Source organism: Haliotis cracherodii, unplaced genomic scaffold, assembly GCF_022045235.1.
Source record: "Haliotis cracherodii isolate W230 unplaced genomic scaffold, xgHalCrac1.p SCAF_13, whole genome shotgun sequence".
NCBI classification, from domain to species: Eukaryota; Metazoa; Mollusca; class Gastropoda; order Lepetellida; family Haliotidae; genus Haliotis; species Haliotis cracherodii.
This window is the reverse complement of record NW_027266268.1, coordinates 19583483-19600011: the sequence shown is the minus strand read 5'-3', so window position 1 is coordinate 19600011 and position 16529 is coordinate 19583483. Positions and strand designations below refer to the sequence as shown.

The 16529-nt window shown below is 41.3% G+C and overlaps 1 protein-coding gene across 1 annotated transcript; it reads left to right on the top strand.

Annotated features, from left to right (window-relative positions):
• Positions 1 to 8359: 8359 nt before the first annotated feature.
• Positions 8360 to 16443, top strand: LOC139459041 (microsomal glutathione S-transferase 1-like). Its single transcript, XM_071240484.1, has 3 exons — positions 8360 to 8530; positions 10407 to 10498; positions 16039 to 16443. Exons 1-3 carry the CDS (start codon positions 8408 to 8410, stop codon positions 16277 to 16279), a joined length of 456 nt encoding a protein of 151 aa, XP_071096585.1. The 5' UTR covers positions 8360 to 8407; the 3' UTR covers positions 16280 to 16443.
• Positions 16444 to 16529: the final 86 nt, after the last annotated feature.

The window sequence follows — 16529 nt, the reverse complement described above, 5'->3', positions numbered from 1 at the left end:
TTAAATTCTGGAAAAATATATCTCGTACGTAAACATTTCAGGCTGTCAGCATAAACCACGAAATTTATCTTTCAACTCTGTTTTTTTTTCACCAAAATAATATTCTAATAAGAGCCCCCTGTTTCAAATTTTTTAGAGCACCCTGGGCGTTTATTACGTTGAATATGGTACTCTCTGTATCGGTCCTGGTATATTCTTCTTGAGTTCTCGTGGAATCCACTGCGATACTGTAATTACCTATCCATTCTTTGATGATGTTATATATATACTCATGATAATTGTAATATTACAGTTATTCTCTGTATCAGTCATAGTACATTCTACATCACACAAAGTGTTACGATCAATATCAAACCCAGCTCAACATTTGCAAATAATATTGTCAGAAATGTAGATAATTCGTATTTGTCATGTTAAGTGTAATTAATACATTAGGTAACCATGGCTATATGATTAACACTGCATATATGGCAGCATATTCCAATAATTTTTAAAATTATTACAAAAAAATTTGAAATGTTATTTTTTAATTATAGTTTATTTTCCACCTACTGTCCAGGAATTTAAGCAGGATATAAAAAGTGTGGCCTTAGTAGACCTATTCCTGACATTTAAGACAATATAGATCAGAACGTCTATTTATGAAAAGGGGTTTTGTACACTGCTTCGGTAAGAAGGTTTGAGGTAGTTGTGGAAGCATCATTGAGCTAGAAGTCCTGAGATAGCCCTGTATGTACCGTGATAACGAACACGGGTTTAAACAAACACTTCCAGGTGTGGGAGACACTTGACACAAGAAAAAGATGGAAAAGGATTTGTGACTTTTGTGTGGGTGTCGGATATGAAACTATCACTGAAATCTGATGAGAAGTGCACACCTCATCAGGAGTTTCATACCACAGAGGAAGCATGGCTCAGGTGTCTGGGTGAGTCTTGAGGGATGCTGTATATTACGTGTATGTGGTGAAGTACATTATCAGGACATGCCATAGAGCCACCACAGAACATCACAGAACGTCACAGAACGTCACAGAATGTCACAGAATGTCACAGAACGTCACAGAATGTCACAGAATGTCACAGAACGTCACAGAACGTCACAGAATGTCACAGGACAATGAATATACATTGCAAGTGAATCTGTGGCATATGATTGACTAACCAAGCAAGTTTTGTTCAGTTAATGTTTCCATAAGCCGAAAAGAAATTAGGCCATGCCAATTAGTTGAATGATGTTTCATTATTGCGCTGCACACAGTCCCTAATTTTGTTCTGTTGGCTACATTTTTTTTGGTGTTTTAATGATTAAATAGCAAACTGGGAGATTTTTGCATTTATGGAGTTATTGAAATAAAAACCAGTATGCACACTTTGTGTAAATTATAACACTACTCCTGAGAAAGCTTGTTAATTTCACAGATCTTATGGCCCTGTGAGATCCGGGGTAGAATAGGTCTTCAGCAACCCATACTTGCCATAAAAGGCGACTATGTTTTTCGTAAAAGGTGACTAACGGGATCGGGTGGTCAGGCTTGCTGACTTGGTTGGTGCATGTCAGTGTATCACAACTGCAATCAATGATCATGATGTCAATCACTGGATTGTCTGGTCCAGACTCGATTATTTCCAGACCGCCGTCATATAGCTGGAATATTGCTGAGTGCGGCGTTAAACAACAAACAAACGAACAAAAACGAAACAAGTTTTTAGTATTGAATAGATTGTTTTCCCACCTTGAATCATCAGGTGAATGAAGACAGCGCCAAGATTACCAGGATCCAGATAAACAAGGTCCCATGTTATTGTGTCATGGAGAATTGCATTGTGTTGGTATAGTCATTGTAGAGGTGAATATCAGCACAAGATGGTCTGTACTCCATTTTCATTACTCACAGTGTAAATACATGATTGAATGACATTCCTGCTCATTTACCTGCAGTATTTATTGATAGCTTTACCCAAGTTTCCCTAACATCTGTCTTCCCTGTTTGCTCTGAACTATTAAGTTAGCGTTGGTGAGATAATGCTGTGTTGATAGCACTGTTCAGATAATACTGTTCTGACATTGCTGTTCAGATAATGCTGTTCAGATAATGCTGTTCAGACAATGCTGTTCAGACAATGCTGTTCAGATAATGCTGTTAAAATAATGCTGTTCAGATAATGCTGTTCAGATAACGCCTTTCAGATAATACTGTTCAAATAGTGCTGTTCAGATAATACTGTACAGATAATGCTGTCCAGAGATTGCTGTCCAGATAAGACTGATCAGATATTGCTCTTCAGAGATTGCTGTCCAGATAATACTGTTCAGATAATGCTGTTCAGAGATTGCTGACCAGGTAATACTGTTCAGAGATTGCTGTTCAGATAATGCTGTTCAGAGACTGCTGTTCAGATAATGTGGTTCAGAGATTGCTGTTCAGATATTACTGTTTAGAGATTGCTGTTCAGATTATGCTGTTCAGAGATTGCTGTTCAGAGATTGCTGTTCTGATAGCACTGTTTCGAAAATGAAAACGTTGTTTGAGAGTTTGTTGTTTTGCAGAGTATTTTGTTTGGTTTGCTAGACTTATTACTTCAAGACATCTATATATTTATTTATGTGTTTGAATCACATGATTGTTTTAGGTTTTCTAGTCAACATTGTATGCATGCATGGGAATAAGGAATATTTTCATGTACAGCATTTTTGACCTGATTTCCTTATATGTCCATGATGTATGTTCTCACTACTGGTGACAGTTTGATTTGTTTTACCGGTACTAACTCTTACATTGGTTCTGTGGAATGTAATGGAGAGTATTCATCAGAAGTTTCCAAGAAAACCTTGTTTTTTTAACAACAACCATGACTTTTTTGTAAATATGTTTGTGTGATTTTCTTTCCTGTCATGATTTGCTTAAAGCTTAATTTCACTGTTATTTATCAGCAACCATGGTAACTTGAATTGTTAATATTGTGCTGCTGAAGTTGTTAAGCTTTAATTTGTATTTTATCCTTTTCGTGATGGGTATCATTTTACCAGTTTACATGTCTTTATCCAGTGACTTATATTTTACTACGCACCTATACCATTAAATATTTCATACAATAATTGTGTTCTTGTGTTCTTCTGGATATGAAATTCATTAAGAATGAAATGGTATGAGGGGGAATACTTTCAAATAAACTAGGAGTGAAAACTGGAATGTACTCGGTGTATTGGGGGTAAGAACATCAAGCTACTGGTGGGAATACTGTCAAATAAACTAGGAGTAAGAACTGGAATGTGTATTAGTGGTAAGAACATCAACCTACTAGGGGAATACTGTCAAATAAGATGTAGATCTGTAATCGCCTGGATCCCTGTCACAGATCTTAATCGCTTGATCCCTGTCACAGATCTGTAATCTCTTGGATCCCTGTCACAGATTTGTAATCTCTTGGATCCCTGTCACAGATTTGTAATCGCGTAGATCCCTGTCACAGATCGTAATCTCCTGGATCCCTGTCACAGATCTTAATCGCCTGGATCCCTGTCACAGATATGTAATCTCTTGGATCCCTGTCACACATTTGTAATCTCTTGGATCCCTGTCACAGATCTGTAATCTCCTGGATCCCTGTCACAGATATGTAATCTCTTGGATCCCTTTTGCAGATTTGTAATCGCCTGGATCCCTGTCACAGATCTGTAATCGCCTACATCCCTGTCACAGATATGTAATCGCCTGGATCCCTGTCACAGATCTATAATCACCTGGATCCCTGTCACAGATCTGTAATCTCTTGGATCCCTGTCACAGATCTGTAATTGCCTACATCCCTGTCACAGATCTGTAATCGCCTGGATCCCTGTCACAGATCTGTAATCGCCTGGATCCCTGTCACAGATCTATAATCACCTGGATCCCTGTCACAGATCTGTAATCTCTTGGATCCCTGTCACAGATCTGTAATTGCCTACATCCCTGTCACAGATCTGTAATCGCCTGGATCCCTGTCACAGATCTGTAATTGCCTACATCCCTGTCACAGATCTGTAATCTCTTGGATCCCTGTCACAGATCTGTAATCGCCTGGATCCCTGTCACAGATCTGTAATCTCTTGGATCCCTGTCACAGATCTGTAATCGCCTACATCCCTGTCACAGATCTGTAATCGCCTGGATCCTGTCACAGATCTGTAATCGCCTGGATCCTGTCACAGATATGTAATCTCTTGGATCCCTGTCACAGATCTGTAATCGCCTGGATCCCTGTCACAGATATGTAATCGCCTGGATCCTGTCACAGATCTGTAATCGCCTGGATCCCTGTCGCAGATCTGTTATCTCCTGGATGGCTGTCGCAGATCTGTAATCTCTTGGATCCCTGTCACATATATGTAATTTCTAGGATCCCTGTCGCAGATCTGTTATCTCCTGGATGGCTGTCGCAGATCTGTAATCTCTTGGATCCCTGTCACAGATCTGTAATTTCTAGGATCCCTGTCGCAGATCTGTTATCTCCTGGATGGCTGTCGCAGATCTGTAATCTCTCAGATCCCTGTCACAGATATGTAATCTCTTGGATCCCTGTCACACATTTGTAATCTCTTGGATCCCTGTCACAGATCTGTAATTGCCTGGATCCCTGTCACAGATCTGTAATCGCCTGGATCCTGTCACAGATATGTAATCTCTTGGATCCCTGTCACAGATATGTAATCTCTTGGATCCCTGTCACAGATCTGTAATCGCCTGGATCCTGTCACAGATCTGTAATCGCCTGGATCCTGTCACAGATATATAATCTCTTGGATCCCTGTCACAGATATGTAATCTCTTGGATCCCTGTCACAGATCTGTAATCGCCTGGATCCCTGTCGCAGATCTGTTATCTCCTGGATGGCTGTCGCAGATCTGTAATCTCTTGGATCCCTGTCACAGATCTGTAATTTCTAGGATCCCTGTCGCAGATCTGTTATCTCCTGGATGGCTGTCGCAGATCTGTAATCTCTTGGATCCCTGTCACAGATATGTAATCTCTTGGGTCCCTGTCACAGATATGTAATCTCTTGGATCCCTGTCACAGATATGTAATCTCTTGGATCCCTGTCACAGATATGTAATCGCCTGGATCCTGTCACAGATCTGTAATCGCCTGGATCCCTGTCGCAGATCTGTTATCTCCTGGATGGCTGTCGCAGATCTGTAATCTCTTGGATCCCTGTAACAGATCTGTAATTTCTAGGATGCCTGTCGCAGATCTGTAATCTCTTGGGTCCCTGTCGCAGATCTGTAATCTCTTGGATCCCTGTCACAGATCTGTAATCTCTGTAATCTCTAGGATCCCTGTCGCAGATCTGTAATCTCTTGGGTCCCTGTCGCAGATCTGTAATCTCTTGGATCCCTGTCGCAGATCTGTAATCTCTTGGATCCATGTCGCAGATCTGTAATCTCTTGGATCCCTGTCACAGATCTGACATCTCTTGGATCTCTGTCACAGATCTGTAATCTCTTGGATCCCTATCGCAGATCTGTAATCACCTGGATCCCTGTCACAGATCTGTAATCTCTTGGATCCCTATCGCAGATCTGTAATCTCTTGGATGCTATATATATTCCTCTATATATATTCCTGACCGCTCCGTTTCTGATAGATATGGAAAATACAAAGATTCAGAAATTATAAAAAGGTTTTTAAAGACTAATACAGAACTACAAAATTAAACAAAAGGGTAATGTTATCTTTTAAAATGACAGTTTATAAAATACTTTGTATATAGTCTCGGGGCAGTGCAAACACCTTACAAAGAGAAGGGAACCTCTCACAGAAGTAAATATGTACATGGCACTGTAAACATGAAACATTTCTGTAAATTCTGCATTGTCTTTATCACTAAACCGATGGACTCAAAACAACTTCACGTTAGATACAGTACAAAACTGTTAACTTGTTAACATAATTGTGTTTGTTTGTTTTGTACCGACCTCCCCGTGTTATTTCGTTGGATAGGATATCGGTAAAAGATTAAATAAGTGTAGTCAAGTTATAGCTTTTCTCACAGTACGACAGCTCAGCATGAAACAGGAGACCAGCATGAAACACGAGACCATCACGACCTTCGCCACATGATGTCCTAAGAGAAAAATAATTATCAACGATTACCACGTTTGCTTCGGAACTTGATGAGAAATAGAATTATGTTTATAAAATCATTATCTCACAAAACGATTCAAATCTGTCCGTCATCAGTCTCGCTTCACCGAAATCATGTATTCTTCTGAAAGAAAAATACGCTGTTGTTGTTTTCAAACAAAATTACAAGTGACTCCGATTAAATGCGACTTGTTGCTCAATGTTACGTGTGTCAAGTACTTCTTTCTTGTGAGTTGGACAATGAGCAGGAAATCTTATCATGTATACGAGATTAGTCACATGTCACTGGCCCTTGACATAATACATCAACGACGATCGTAGATAAAATGACAATGCGCGGAGGATGGAGACTGATTTAGGGAAGGGGGTTGGGTTGTTGTCAGTTACAGGTGCCTGGGGATTAGCTGGTATGGCTGGGAGCGAATGTTGCGTCATCGTCAATGATGCTGATGGTGATCATGATAATGTTCATGATGTTGTCGGTGTAACGAGCGATTCTGGTGCATCCAGATTTGCATTCGGACACACCTGGACCTGGAGAAACAACACGATTTTGGGAATATCGATCCACAGTTAGATTTGGTAATGTTCGAATGTTAAAAAAAACCTCACGAAAGCCTCGAATTCAGCTTTTGTTCCCATATGCTCTAGCATCACCAATACGTTAAGTGTTGTATGTCCCAAAACAGCGGTGAAATAACAACACAAAAGATAAGTTCTCATTTATTAATACGTAATAACACTCAAAACATATTAAAAAGTTTATCCCGTTTCTTAAATAAAGCATACCCTGTAGACCCTTATCACACTGCCAAGTGGCACTCACTCACTCCTGAGAGAACGACCAGTTAATAATCGGCTGGTGGTCCTCTGGACAGGTGAGTGAGTCTGGTTTAACGCCGCTTTTAACAGTATTCCAGTCATATCACGGCGTGTCAGCTTAATGTGGGAGGAAAGCCCGAAGTGATGCAGGTCTATGACGTTTACCACTTCGGTGAAACCCACGAGCACGGGTATGGTGCTGACAAACCTAGAAACATAATGGGGGCGAACCGGGATTCGAACCCACAATCATAGGTTTCTGGCGTGCCTAAGGGACGCAGCGAATCGCGGCGCCTTAGACGACTGGGCCACCCGTGCCCCCCTCTAGACAGGTGAAAGGACCAACAAAACACCAACTGCAACCATCACTGACTGTATAAGAGAGCTACGTAGCGTCCAAGATTATTGCACTTATATAGTGACCTGCATGCACTTGAGTGTTTGGCTGCTTGTACTAGTCCGGACTGATGCCGGGTTAAAGTGCTAGCCCACTGAGATACATACTATGCCACAGTTTAACATGAATACCCCACTCATACACAGTATACTGACTCCAAGCCGGCAAGTCCTTGTCTTAGTCCCGTAGTCCAGGCAGGGTAACAACAAGTACCATATTTTAACGTCCTTTGCTATGATGTAACCGGGGATCGAACCCCGAAACTCTCTCTCCGGGCGGACGCTGTACCACTAGACCACGGAGGCTGTCGAACAATGAAGCACGAAGCGTGGTTTATTATATACTTCAGTGTGAAAGACTGAGTTTTTCATTGCAGTGAACTTGACACTTTGACGGAACTATTGTCATACAAGAGTTACCTCCCCTCAAATTGTCTCCCTTTATCGTAAGTATCTGGTCCGTACACAAACTGTTGACTTCCTTTTTACATTAGTTTCACACTGTCAAGGCTAAATAATGACAGATGGTCGTTGATGGAGTTGATATCGCTTCATGCTGTTTGTTATTCTCTTGAAAATGTTTCGTTATAAACTGTATATTTCTCATTTAGCTCGTCAATCAAGACTGGTCGTTTCGCAAAGTGCAATTTGTGTTACTTGACTTGAGTGTCATTGGTTACCATGACGTCACAAATGACATCACTAGTGGCTCTACTACTGAAGCTGTTTGCAGCACTTTTTACACTTAAGACACTGTGTATTACTGTCTAAAAACTGAAAAAGTTGGAAGAATGATGTTGGATGATAAAAAAAATGTCACCCTCGTGTTTTTTATATCAAACATATCCACACTCGTTTGTTAAAAGTGTGAGTCTCGGAGTTTTTGCACTTTTATCAACTCGTTTTGATATATTTGATATCAAAAGATATCAAAAGACACGAGGGTGAGATTCTCTATATTCACAACCGGGTGGCAATTCAACAGTTTTACGGTATAACTCGCCTATATAGGGACGACAGACCTGCTGGAATTTGGACCGAGCAACTCAACATAAAATTCAAGATGGCAAGCCCGTTCTCTCTAGATAATCCGGTGTTTTCCAAGTTTGCCTTCTACTCGACGGTAGTACTGTCCAAGACGCTATGTATGGGTGAATTAACAGCTTTATATAGAACGCGAAGACAGGTATGTCATACAGCTTGTTCCTCATATCGCCGCCATACTGCATTTTCTTGTGTGTTGCGCTAGCGCTGAAGGTCATGGGTAATATAATGTTCAAGTTGTTTCAACACAAGCAGGAACAGGTTTGCAGCATAAATAGTGCATCGTTAAACTGGGTTCAGGGTTATTCCCTTTTCATGGTTCATTTATCCAGAAATTGTAAATCATGACGATTTGAATGGAAACCTTACTGTCCGGATAAACAGGTCTGGGTTGTATACAGATGACATTAATGTCATCAAAAGTGGGACTATGTGTCGACAGGTCTGTAGTATTGCGCCAGGTAACGCGATAGCCTGCAAAAGGTTTAGTCCTTGAACTGAGCATGTACAGTGATTGTTGTGAGGCATGTAGCCTTGCTCCAAGGCTGTATTGAAAGAAAAGTCCATGGATGTGTAGTAATTCTACCCTCCTAATAGGCAAGTCTAGATATGTGGACAGTACAGTCCTTATAGGGACAACGTGTTCCTATTATTTACATAATTATGATTTAAACTAATAATGATTGCCTTAGAGACTTGTGCATGTCTATGAGGCCTGTATCACGACGTGGCAGAGCGGAGAGCTCGCAGTAACACAAGTCTTGACGTTTGTCAGATAGGTCGATTGCCTTAGAGACTTGTGCATGTCTATGAGGCCTGTATCACGACGTGGCAGAACGGAGAGCTCGCAGTAACACAAGTCTTGACGTTTGTCAGATAGGTCCATATCATAATATAATAAACACATAATACACTTGGAACACAAAATCCTCTCTTAGTGTGAGTGTGTTGTCTATATACTACATTTGGTTTTCAAAAGGGAGGGGTTCCGAACACCCCCTTAGGCTCCGCCTATGGTGCTGACAATCAATTTAAGGATTCTTGCCGGTCTCGTGGAATTTGAAATTTTGAACCCTCAGCCTGCGGATCCTGCTAAGGGACGCAACTTATCAACTCGCAATACACAGCGACTTGCGACAGATCCAGCACAGGAGCGTAGCACAACACTGAAGAGCTCTCCGACACACAACATTGCGTAGCCAGAACTCAACATGCCACGTTATGAAATAATGCACACGTTGAAGAAGACTATAAGAATTAAACATACTGTTTTATGTATACATAATATAAGTGCGATTTATTTTTTCAATATTACACTGCTTTGTGGTCACGTGAATTGTCATGTTTAAAATTGAAGGAGTTATAATAACAACTGGCCAGCTCCATGCATCCCATTTGTGTTTTAATAAATAAGGATTTATTCTCACTTTGTTTCTGCTGGAAGAAATATTTTTTTCATATATTCACTCGTGGGGATTCCGGATAAGACTAGAGGTCCCCAGCAACCTATGCTTGCCGTAAGAGGCGACTAACGGGATCGGGTGGTGAGGTTCGCTGACTTGGTTGATGCATGTCATCGAAACCCAATTTCGTGGATTGATTCTCATGATATCAATCACCGGATTGTCCGATCCAGGCTCGATTATTTACAGACCGTAGTCATATAGCCGGAATATGGTTCATATATATTAAGCGTTGATAAAGAAAGTAAAACACAAAGTTTGGTGAAAATCACAAGTTATATTTTTAGCTAAAATTCAATTATTGCCAACATTGACATATTACCGATTTTATGGTAATCACTGTACCTCATAAGTATTCACCAACTGGGGCATCCTAACAACTAGGAATATTTTACACGTACTTTAAATGTTGAAAGATAAATAAGCAGCATGCAGCAGAATATAGACTATATTTATGTATATATGAATATGGACTAGTAAATACAAAACTTCGGGTTGCAGTGCATTGCTGATGGTTTAGTTTTTAGTGAACTCATTGATTGGATTTGTTTCCAGGCGTTTGCTAACGAAGAAGATGTTGCACTATTCGCCAGATCTAGGCACACGGAGACGACAACAACGGACGTCAGCGTGGAGAGGGTCAGACGGTAATGACTTAGGGACCAGTTCAAAAGTTCGAACTCGGAAAAAAAAATCCATAAGTTTTGAGGCATTACCCCCACCCCCCCCCCCCCCCCTCTTCCACGACCCAGCCCAAAACATTAAAAAAATTTAAAACCAACAAACAAAACAAACTTGTGAAATGTTTGTATACCTGAGTATAGTGGCCTCTTTTGTCACGCATTCTTGTTTTTGCCCTGCTTTTCAAATCTGTCATTCTATATATAATACGCACTGCACGAGATGGACTTACCTCTATTGCCGGTCACGATGAAACCCTACCTTGTGGGGAGACTGGTTGTATTTAGTAACTCCCAACAACATATAATCATATCAATGAAAACAGGATCGGTTTAGTTTAGTTACTACATGAAATATTTTGAGAAATCAGGTAAGTTGGATTTTGTCGGATGGAAAACTTTCAGGGCCATTTCCCCCAACACACACAGGGTCAAATCACATCACGAGACAACAGTGTATTGTTTCCGTCATCAGGGCTGCATTGTTGCCGTCATTCGAATCTTATTGTGACGTGAGGTCACACTAGAAACTACGTCACAGCTGAAGATTGTTGACGTCATTCGACAAATTGTGGTCCCGCTGCTGTTGTGACTTGCTGTCCTTCTGGTGTCCCCCGCCGTGATATTGCTGGAATATTGCTAAAAGCGGCGTAAAACCGTACTCACTCACTCACTCACTTGCTGTCCTTATAAGAAAACATTAAAATTCGCCTCTGTATGTAGACATCTTCCTCGGTAATAAATAGAACATTATACTCGTGCCTAAATTCCGGTATTCCCCGTGCTCTCGCTCGGGAAATACCGGAATTCTGACACTCGTGTAGGAAACATAGACATGAACACAAATATAACTTATCATCCAAAACTGGCTCCCACAGGAGATATCGCTTGGATGAGATCAAGCGATATCTACACTGTAGGCGATATCTACACTGTAGATATCGCTGCAATGAAATTAAATCCCAGTGCTTTGCAGACCATTGTGACGTCATTGGTTACCATGACGTCACAATCAAATGGCATCACTAATGGCTCTGCTACTGAAGCTGTTAGCAGTTCTTTTTACACTGAAGACACTGTTAATTACTGTCTACAAATTGAAAAAGTTGGAAGAATGATGTTGGATGATAAATAAAATTTCACCCTCGTGTCTTTTGATATCAAATATATCAACACTCGTTGATAAAAGTGTCAAAAATCCTCGGCAAGCTTCGGAATTTTTCCACTTTTATCAACGAGTGTTGATATATTTGATATCAAAAGACACGAGGGTGAGATTCTCTATATCCTCTATACAAGGACGCGATTACGAGGTATTACCTGACCGGGAGAACAAGGGCATGACGTCTGATTATAAGTATATTTGGATAATCTCACTGTGCACAGTCTGCAACCTGCTAGAATTACATGCGATTGTCATGCATGATGTGACTGAAATAGCTGAGGCTGAAGTCATTGACGCAACACAATTTGGACACAGCAGCGACTCGGTGACGTGGCCTACCACGATGGCGTTCAGAGATGACTCAGGTGAAAGCCTGGTTGGAGTTCCGCCAATCTCGAGTCCCATGGAGAGAATAGTCGAATAGAGTCAGGCTACATGCAGCGACCTTGACGCTACGACTTTATCAAATCTTTATTGAACCTACTGAGTGAGTGAGTGAGTGAGTGAGTTGGGTTTAACACTGTTTTAACACTATTCAAGTTATGTCAGAGCGTGTCATCTTAATTAATGGGAGGAAAGACTGAAATGCTGCAGGTCTTAGACGTTTACCACTTTGGTGAAGCCATCGAGGTTGGTTGGTTTGTTGTTTTTCGCCGCATTCAGTAATATTCCAGCTATGTTACTGCTGTCTGTAAATAATCGAGTCTGGACCAGACAATCCAGTGATTGAGATCATGAACATCGATCGATGACATGCACCAACCAAGACAGCGAACCTGACCACCCGATCCCGTTAGTCGTCTTTTACGACAAGCATAGTCGCCTTTTACGACAAGCATGGGGTGCTGAAGACCTATTCTACCCCGGATCTTCACGGGTCTGACAACATCGGGAACAAAATCAGGGCGAACCGGGATTCGAACCCACGACCACGGGTTTCTGGCGTGCCAAAAGGGATGTAAAATTACACAATTGAGGCGCTTTAGGCGAAAGGGACACCGGTGCCCCTTGAACCTTCTGGATGCCGTATTATTTTTTCTGATGTACATCTGACGTGTTTCTAGATTTGTCAGCACCATACCCGTTCTCATGTGTTTCACCAAAGTGTTAAACGTCTTAGAGACTTCCTCTCACATACACTGACAGGGGGTATAATACCGTTCAAAACGGCGTCAACTAAACTCACTCACTCACTATGTTCTCGGATGCCACCTGAATGATCTCGAGAATGTCCTGCCGTTCGAGACTGGGCACAGATGGCCCCGTCGTCTAAGGCGCCGCGATTCGCTGTGCAGAGTTGCGTCCCTTGGGCACGCCAGAAACTTATGATTGTGCCCCGATTATGTTTCTAGGTTTGTCAGCACCACACCCGTGCTCGTGGATTTCACCGAAGTGGTAAACGTCTGAGACCTGCATCACTTCGGGCTTTCCTCCCACATTAAGCTGACACGCCGCGATATAACTGGGATACTGTTAAAAGCGGTGTTAAATCCAACTCACTCACTCACTCCTGCCGCTCGTGCTGGTCGGTCTGATGTACGTGTTTACCAAACCCAGATATTCGCGGCTTCTCGCCTTCTCCACACCCTTGCGTATCTCATTCCTCTTCCCCAACCCACCCGAGCTGCCACGTACCTCGCGGGCTATGGGGCCACCTTCTTCATGGTTTACAAGATCATCAAGGCTATCTACTGAACGGGAACCACGTAGCTTGATTGTTTGACTAGATAATCTTTCGAATGGTTCGTGTCCTGAGAGACGACCATGCAACTGATTCACAACGCAGTCTTGTGACCTACATACCTACAGGGAGTTATAATATTCGTTCACCAGATGTCCATCTATGTCATCATTGTCGCAAATGAAGACTATTAAATAATTATTATGAACAGTTTGTGTCTTATGAAATGCGTCAATTGTGAAGCATGTCCGTCTTATGAAAGCAGTGTTTACTTTGCCAGATTTTACTACATTGTAATTTGTTAATATAGCAATGTTTGGTAATCATCTGTGTTAAAAAGCAGTGTTTGGTAATCATCTGTGTTAAGAAAACAATGTTTGATATTCATCTGTGTTCAGAAAGCAATATTTGGTAATCATCTATGTTAAAAGGCAATGTTTGGTAATCATTTGTGTTAAAAAGCAGTGTTTGGTAATCATCTGTGTTAAGAAAGCAATGTTTGGTAATCATCTGTGTTAAGAAAGCAATGTTTGTTAATCATCTGTGTTAAAAAGCAATGTTTGGTAATCACCTGTGTTAAGAAAGCAATATTTGGTAATCATCTGTGTTAAGAAAGCAATGTTTGTTAATCATCTGTGTTAAAAACCGATGTTTGGTAATCGGATTGAGACAACTTAAACTCGTACTCCAGACAACGTACATGAGATAGTCCCTCATGGTTTATTCTCCCTGTAGTGTTTTATTAAGAAATAAACGACGAGTGCGAATTGTATATTTCTTATATGAGATATCAACATAATGTACGGCCTCTTTAAGGGTGATGATAAAATGTGCAAGCTTCAAAATTATTTACACGTTTTTTAATAATGATGACCCCCCTTAAAAGAATCCGCCCTCGGCAATGTCGGATAAGTCCATTTTATGCACAGGTGGATATTTCCCGCATATTCTCACAATCCCCACATCGATTACCTGCATCTTGTCTCCCAAATACCGGTTGCTGTATCACTCCCACTTTTGGATGCGATCGTTCGGCCATCGCGTTTATCTGCGTTATCCAGCTACATCTATGGGGAACCACTCACTAGACACTCCTCTCTCAAAAATAACATCGTCCAATATATGACGTCATGAAGTTGCGAGCGAACGTTCGAATCTTCAGAAATAACGTCATGACAGATCAATGTTTTATCGTGAAATAAACCACGCTTCGTTCTTCATTGTTCTTTTCCAATTATCGCGTAGCTATCTTATATTTAGGAGATAAACATACTGTGTTTTCAATGTAGAGCTAGGTTACCTGTAGATTTAACCCCGCTAAATTGAATTTGGAACCGAACGCACAGTCGTATATAGAAAAGCGCCAAAATTCCAAGCTCTCTGTTGTCTCCAAAACGTACATACATTCCCTTTGTTGATTTCTGTCATGTTTTTCTGCACGAAATGTATTGCCACACATCCTTTGAATACTGTAGTAACCGCATCTGTGCATTTTGTAACCTGTATTTATAGATATATTTATTTAAATATGCCTACCGACAAAGACTGAAAATAGTACTTTTCTGTGAATATTAGCTTCCGCGGTGATGCGGCCGTCAAACCAGCTGTTTCAATCAGAGGGGGTTTATTGTGATTTAATAGCCTCTGATTGACCAATCAGAATCGAGTAAATTCCAAATTCATGGTAGAATGTACGATAAACAACCCCTACTTTTTTAATTCTTAAGTAAGGACGATATTTAGGAGGTATAACCTGACCGGGAGATGAAAACCATGACGTCTGGTTCTAAGTAGATTTGGATACTCTTATTGTGCACGCGGTCTGCAACCTGCTAGAATTACACATGTATGAAATGAATGAAAGTCATTGACGCAACACAATTTGGACACAGCAGTCGTCTTAGGCGCCACAATTCCCAAGCTCCCTCCCAGTGCGTGACACCAGTGTGGGCGCGGCCATTACAAGAATCTTGAAATTTGCCCTCTAACCCCAAATGTAGTAACGTTTATACTTTTGTTTATATAATTATGTCTTTGGGAACGACATCATATTTCATTTTGAAAAGGTTTACGAATGACCATGTTTTCCCGATGAATTTACTTTGTTGTTTTAAATAATCAGATTGGTTCGAGATTGCAGACTAACGGAAAATCAACCAACTTCTCCCTTACATTCTTACTATATCAATAACACGATAGTTTTAATGAAACAGAAATTCAAATTGACAAACAATGAAAGTAATTTAGCACCGATAAGTGTATTCGGCGTCACGATAGTCGTCACTTGTTTGTAAACATAACGGTCATTCGGTTGCGAGTGGCCAAACATGGTTGTGGCCACCTATCACAGTGGGGAGTTACGACTGGTGGCAGCGATAGGAAAGAGCTCCGTGAACGGGCTATCGCTGCGAGGGCTATTGCACAATTCCCTGTGCAGAGTTGCGTCCCTTAGGCGCACAATAAACCCATGATTGTAGATTCAGAATCACCCTGATTATGTTTCTAGATTTGTCAGCACCATACCCGCTAGATCATCAGTTTGATCAAAGTGGTCAACGTCTTAGAGACTTCGGTTTTTCCTCTCACATAAAACGGACAGGGGGTGAAATACCGCCCAAAGCGGCGTCACCAAACTCACTCACTCACTCACTCTGTTCTCAGATGCCACCTGAATGATCTCGAGAATGTCCTGCCGTTCGTGCTGGTCGGTCTGATGTACGTGTCTACCAAACCGGGAGCTACCGAGGCGAGCCGAGTGTTCCAGATATTCGCGGCGTCTCGCCTTCTCCACACCGTGGCGTATCTCATTCCTCTTCCCCAACCCACCCGAGCTGTCACGTACCTCACGGGCTATGGGGCCACCTTCTTCATGGTGTACAAGATCATCAAGGCTATCTACTGAACGGGGACCACGTAGCTTGATGATTTTACTTGATATTCTTTTGAATGGGTTTGTGTCTTGAGGTACGACCATGCAACTGATTCACAACCCAGTCTTGTGAAGTTCATACCTATAGGGGGTGACAATGTTTGTTCACCAGATGTCTATTAAATAATTGTTATGAACCGTTTGTGTCTTATGAAATTCGTGTCTTGTCTATAATGTCCGCTTTATGAAAGCAGTGTTTACTTCGGGGGCCGATTACATTATA